The sequence below is a fragment of the Parus major genome, chromosome 19 (genome assembly GCF_001522545.3).
Source record: "Parus major isolate Abel chromosome 19, Parus_major1.1, whole genome shotgun sequence".
Classification (NCBI taxonomy): Eukaryota; Metazoa; Chordata; class Aves; order Passeriformes; family Paridae; genus Parus; species Parus major.
This window is the reverse complement of record NC_031787.1, coordinates 9091637-9097594: the sequence shown is the minus strand read 5'-3', so window position 1 is coordinate 9097594 and position 5958 is coordinate 9091637. Positions and strand designations below refer to the sequence as shown.

General features: G+C 44.3%; 1 protein-coding gene across 1 annotated transcript in view; it reads right to left on the bottom strand.

Moving 5' to 3' along the window:
* Positions 1-5958, bottom strand: part of WSB1 (WD repeat and SOCS box containing 1) — a 14319-nt gene that overhangs the window by 2262 nt on the left and 6099 nt on the right. The window contains exons 3-8 of the mRNA XM_033519012.1: positions 5462-5675; positions 4258-4526; positions 3219-3350; positions 2699-2799; positions 416-588; positions 1-108 (exon numbers count right to left, since the gene is read on the bottom strand). Coding sequence (XP_033374903.1) covers positions 1-108; positions 416-588; positions 2699-2799; positions 3219-3350; positions 4258-4526; positions 5462-5675 — 997 coding nt within the window. The remainder of the gene's footprint in view (positions 109-415; positions 589-2698; positions 2800-3218; positions 3351-4257; positions 4527-5461; positions 5676-5958) is intronic.

Genomic DNA, 5958 nt, shown 5'->3' with positions numbered 1-5958 from the left:
TCGGCCAGGCTGGCCACGTGCAGCCCATCCTGGCTGAAGGCCATGGAGCGCACCCAGCGGTCGTTGGCGCCGCCCGCGAAGATCGGTGTGGGCGGGGGGAACAGGTGCCTGTGGACAGACACACACTCAGGGATGGACACCCGGCAGCTGGGCAGCCCTCAGCCAGCACAGAACAGTTCAGCACCAGCAAACAAATGCACTGAACCGGTTCACCTGGACCCGGAGTGGGGACTGCTCTGCTGAGTGCTCTTCAGCTTTGTTTAACAACTTAGTACACGTTAAAATACCAGTGCTGTAAATTCTCTCAGATGGAAGAACAACCTCCAGCCTCTGCCACTTTAGGACTTCCATCAGCCACTGCTCATTTCCAAGTCCATTCTGGGAGAAAGTTTCCAGATTTGACTGCTTTACTTACCCAAATTCCCTAAGAATCACTCCAATATGTGGATCCCAGACATAGACTCGAGTATCATAAGATGCAGTAGCCAGTAATGCTCCATCAGGAGAGAACTCACAAGCTACAACATCATTGTGATGGCCTTCAAGTTTCCGTAACATGGAGTATTTATCCATATCCCAGAGGAAAACCTGGAATTAAATGAGCTGATGTTATAGCTCTGCTCAGAGAGGCAGTGAAGCATTTAATTTGTTTTTTTAAGTATAGCTAGTCTTATTTAGGATTATATTAAAATCAGGTATTATGAATTACTACAATTAAGAAATATGCTCAGTGTCATACTCAGAGTAAAATCAATGTTTTTTAAAAAATAATTAAAGTAGACATGCAAGTTCTAATTCAAATTTGTTAAATGTTATTAACAAAATAAGCCAAAATATAAGATAAAGGCAACACAATTTAACCATGTAGCTTACTGAAATTCATGTATTACAAAACTATTTTATTAAAGTATTCAGAAATAAATAGGGTTAAACTCTACAGTCCCCTCTTTTCAGTAACTATCAAAATTTTAAGAAATATACAGACAGAAAATGTAAGGTTAACATATTGTTACTCCAGTGGCATCCCTTTGAGTTTAAGATCACTTGTTTACAATTGCTTGGATCACCAACGTCAGCCTAGGAAGAGAAACAGATACTGCAAGCAAAAAGAATTTTCACAGCCAAAAGTTATGTCTCTGGCAAAACAATAGGGAAGTCTAACCATATTATTAGAAAGAATTTAGGCATTTAAAATCAAGTCAACAGTAACAAACAACATTAATATTACAATTTACCCGGCTAATTGCACAGTGTATTATAAGAATTCATAGAATATTACAGTATTTTACATGCAGTTGTACATTATGTATAACCAAAATAAGGACTGTGCAGAATTACTTAATTACTTAGGAACTATCCATGTACTGCAGCATGGTTTTATAGGAATATAAGTCTTTAGCAAAAGCTGTTATGTCCCTCAAAGAGCTCATTAGCAGCCTAGATTTTTCACTTGACAGTTTTAGTGCACAGGTTAAATTCTGACATCTTGGATAAATTTATGTTTGACCAAAACAAATTCAGCCTTAGCACCTCCCATACTGCCTAACTCTGAACCATTTTACAATCAGTTATAAACACGGTCACTAATTTTTCCAAGGAGACCCCAACATTCCATAAAACTGGAAACTAAGTTTGAGGAGTCAGTGTGTTTCACTGCTGTGAAAATTATTAAAAAAAAAAAAAAAAAAAAAGCAAGCAAGCAAGCAGACAGTGGACATGGAGCAGCACCTGTGTACGTACAGGACCCCTTGCAGCCGAGGGCAAGGTTACTTCGTCCTACGGTACAGACGGTACAGCTCGCCGGGCTGGCGGCCAGAGCTGCCACTCTCTGCCCACCAACACCACTGTGCTCCTCAGAGTGGTGCCAGCTTAACTCAATCACACCAATATTGCTGCCACCACCTGTGACAGGGAAAGCAAGAAGCTTATGGAAAACACACAGCCTCCAGACAGCAATGTACACATCCCCCTCTGCTCCGCTACAGAGCCAGACCCCAGAGCTTGGCTGCTCTCACCGAGGCAGACAATGCCTCTGAGCACTCCCTCAAGAGTGATGGCCAGTGCCTGAACTGGGCCTTTTGAGGCTCCACTACACTGCCTACAGAGCCCCTGGAACCAGGCTGAACTCCCCTTCTTGTCTGCCCTAACTCTTCAGTGCCAGGAGTAGCTTATGGCATACATGCGTTACCTGCACTGCTTTCAGTTCTCTAGCAGGGCATTAGGGTGGAAGCAAAAACTGTGCTCCTCTTCCCTCTAACTCTTTGGCACCACTGCCATTGGTATGGAGAAACAGGGAGAAACCTTTGTTCAGCAGAAGATGCCCTGACTGGCTCAGACTTTGTGAAGTCTTTCTCATTGAGCACAAAATAGGAAGGACAAAATCAAAACCAAAATACTTTTATGCATTAATCTAAGTATATTTTAACCCTGGCAGCTTTAGTGGTCTTTGTTTTATGCCATGACCCTGTGCAGACCTATTTCTCCACTTACAGCCTCTTCAACTAAAAGCAGTGCAAGTTCCATTCACATATCAGGGTCTCAATGCGCCATCTGCCAGTTAAATTTCATGCACTTTTACATCATCATCATCATCAAACATTAGAAGTTTATGACACCGAGCACAAGCTTAATGTTACTTAGATTTAAAATGATTATGCACACAATTCAGAATTTAGGAAAAAGAAACTCTGACACATACTGCTTTACTAGCTCCAACAGAACAGAGGATGGAGGAGTCTGGAGAGAATGCACAGCCATACACCCAGTTCGGATGGCCTCTCAGCACCTTCATCATGTTTCCTAAACAGAAAGGTGTTGCTGTAAGAATTGCTTAAATATTACAAAATTCAGATGGAAAAGCTTTTCCAAATCAGTTATTCCTTTGTGAAATTTTGTATTATTTCCCCAAACTTCTTGCAGTGTCATTCTGCACAGAAATAAAACCCCTGGGATGCAGCTTCTATCTCCATGTCCTCATTCAGGAAGGTCACTTCATGCACTCTTAGCTCAATACCTGCATCTGCCTCCAGGATTCAGACAGATAAGGAATTCCAAGGGGGTGCAGAGTGGGTGACTAAAGAATTCCAAGTGCAGAGTGTGTGACTAACAGAACACGTAGCTTTTAAGCAATCCTGACCAAACTGAGTCTAGAGCAATAAAAGAGGCGAGTACATGAATACTTCTCTCAGGTATTAGAGCAGATAAAGTCCAGACATTACCATCATCTTTCAGGTCCCACACTCGCAGGGTTTTGTCTCTGGATGCAGACACAAGAATCAGGCTGCCATCGGGGGCAAAGGTTAAATCTCTTACAACTTCTGTGTGGTCCATCAGGTTAAGGAGGAGTTTTCCTGTTACATGAGAACACCACAATTTAACATGAGCAACTACTGTACTTAGCTCAAATGCTTTAAGGATACAAATATTGAATATAAAATTACAGCATGTAAAGACAATTTTCTTTGTAGAAATACTCCCTACAATGAACAGCACATGGATCCTTTCACTCTTCTATATTGAAGATATATATCTTCTATATATATCTATATATCTTCTATATCTTCTGTATCAAGAGGTAACTCCTGGAAAAGCTACAAAATCTATATACTAGAACCTCAGAAATAAGAAATAAGGCAAGAGTTGTCCTTTGATAGACGTACCTGTTCTAAGCTTCAATTAACAAGGACAAATTACTCAATAGTCATTATTTTTATTAATTGAGTTCTCTCCAAACTAGTAGCTGTGCTACCAGCAAAACTGAAACTCCCTAAAGTCAGATTCAGTCCTTTTGATTCATTCCTTTTCTTTTTAAAAAAATATAAGGTCCTCATCAACATAAACCAGCAATTTCATGCTTTTAAAGTATGGTAAAACTGGGAAGACTATTGAGAAAACAACCAATGTATGTACGCACACATTCAATTATTTTGCATCTTCCATCTCTCACATCTCAAAGCATAACCTTCCTTTCTTGTTCCTTCGGCAGTTTTTCGTTACCTCTGGCTGCAGGAGCTCATGCTTTTTTAGTATGTTTTAATTTGTAGTCAAGGTTCAGTTCCCAGTTACGATTCTATAACCAATTCCTGGTGTGTACTGACAATATCATTACTGCATGAAGAGTGAGTCGGCACCTGGGTGTGCCAAGGGATGTCTGGACAATGCTGTGAGGGGCAGTGCTGGGGTGTCCCGTGGTGGGCAAGGAGCTGGCCTGGATGTTCCCCATGTGTCCCTGCAGCTCAGGATCTCCTCTCCACTCACCTGTGTAGACATCCCAGATCTTGATACGGCCGTTGTTGAGGCCAGTGGCGAGGAGCAGCTGGTCCTGCCCAAACTTGAAGCGGTGCCACTCAATGTTGACACAGCGGCTCTGCTTCTCGGGCACTGAGGAGCCGAAGGCCAGGCTCCACACGATGTCCCCACAGTCGATGATGTGCTCGCAGGGCTTGTTCTTCTGGCTGCTCTCGCTGCTCTGCCGCGGCAGCCTCGTGCTGACAGCGTTGGTGCCATTCTTGGTGCCATGCAACAGGCTGCAAAGACAGCAGAAAGTGCAGCACAGCGCAAATTAACTCAAAAATCTCTTCTTCAGGGCGTAATGCAACCTGGGAGTTGTCATAATGTACATCTCTGAGGCACAAAATGGTGCATTTTTACTTTAAAATTATAAAAGTGGCTTTTTCTTATGACTGAGAAAAACTACCAGCACCTGGAAACCTTCCAACACAAAATAATACTAATAATCTGTATACAGTTTTACCTCTGCAGAGCGCAAGATACTAACTTAACCTACTGCAAAACCCAACAGTTTTGAAGCATTTACAGAAAAATGAGCTACAAAAATTTCTAGGATTTTCTGCTAAATGAGTGGGAAGTTTCCTGCAATTCCCTTATATGTGTTAAACTCTGAAAAGAGATACTGAGTGTCCAGCACATGGAAAACAACCACCCCCAAAAGGGGGAAAAAAATGGGTCAGAGAAATGTAACCAGCTACAGAACTGCTGTGGCTGGCTACCAGCTTCGCTAAAATGCAACCTGCCAAGTGCCAATAAAACGTGTGTTTTGGAACTCCACTTGCATACTAACAAGGATGATAAGGAAAGAGATCTGCCTTTAAATAAATTCCTAAAAGGTAAAGCTAAACAAGTGTTGTGATAGGAAGTGTAAAGGGGCCAGATCTGCCCATGTCTCTAAATTCCCTTCCCATTCTAACTTCCTCTTATTTTAAAGTGTCTGAACTGATTAACAAGTCACTCCTCCACAGGCTTTGTGAGGCTGCAATAGTTGTTCCTCTTGCTGGCCACACAGGAAGAGACAGACCAGCTCTTATTTTAAGGAATTAATTTTTCCCCAAGGTGTCAAAGCCTAGAAGACCAATACACACGTTTTAACCGATTTGAAGCTATCGCCTGTTTTTAAATCCTCCTGTTTTTCAGATGCACTGAAAGCCATAGCGCTTTGTCTTACAAGTTGTTGAGGCACTGTGCCCAGGGGACCAGCTTCACTATGCGATGTCCCTGTGACCACGCCAGGTACGAGCCATCGGGAGCGAATGCGACCGTCCAGTTCTCCCGGCCGCACTTCTTGTCGAAGGGAGACGTGGGGGCCAGGAGCTCTCCTACCGTGCGCGCCCGACCTGGGGGGACAGAGGAGACCCATGAGAGGGAGATCCTTACCCCGGCTGCACCCGCGAGTCACCCTGCTTTGTTTCCCGGCGATTAACGCCGTCGGGAGTGGGCCCGGCGTCACCGTGTACCCCAGCGGGATGAGCCCCTGCAGGGAAACGCGCGGTGCTGAAAGGGCTGCTCGCACTGAGCCCGCGCCGGCCACGGCCCGGAGAACGGCCCGGCGGCCGGGAAGGGCTCCGTGTGCCGGGACGGGCTCCGTGTGCCGGGACGGGCTCCGTGTGCCGGGACGGGCTCCGTGTGCCGGGACGGGCTCCGTGTGCCGGGACGGGCTCCGTG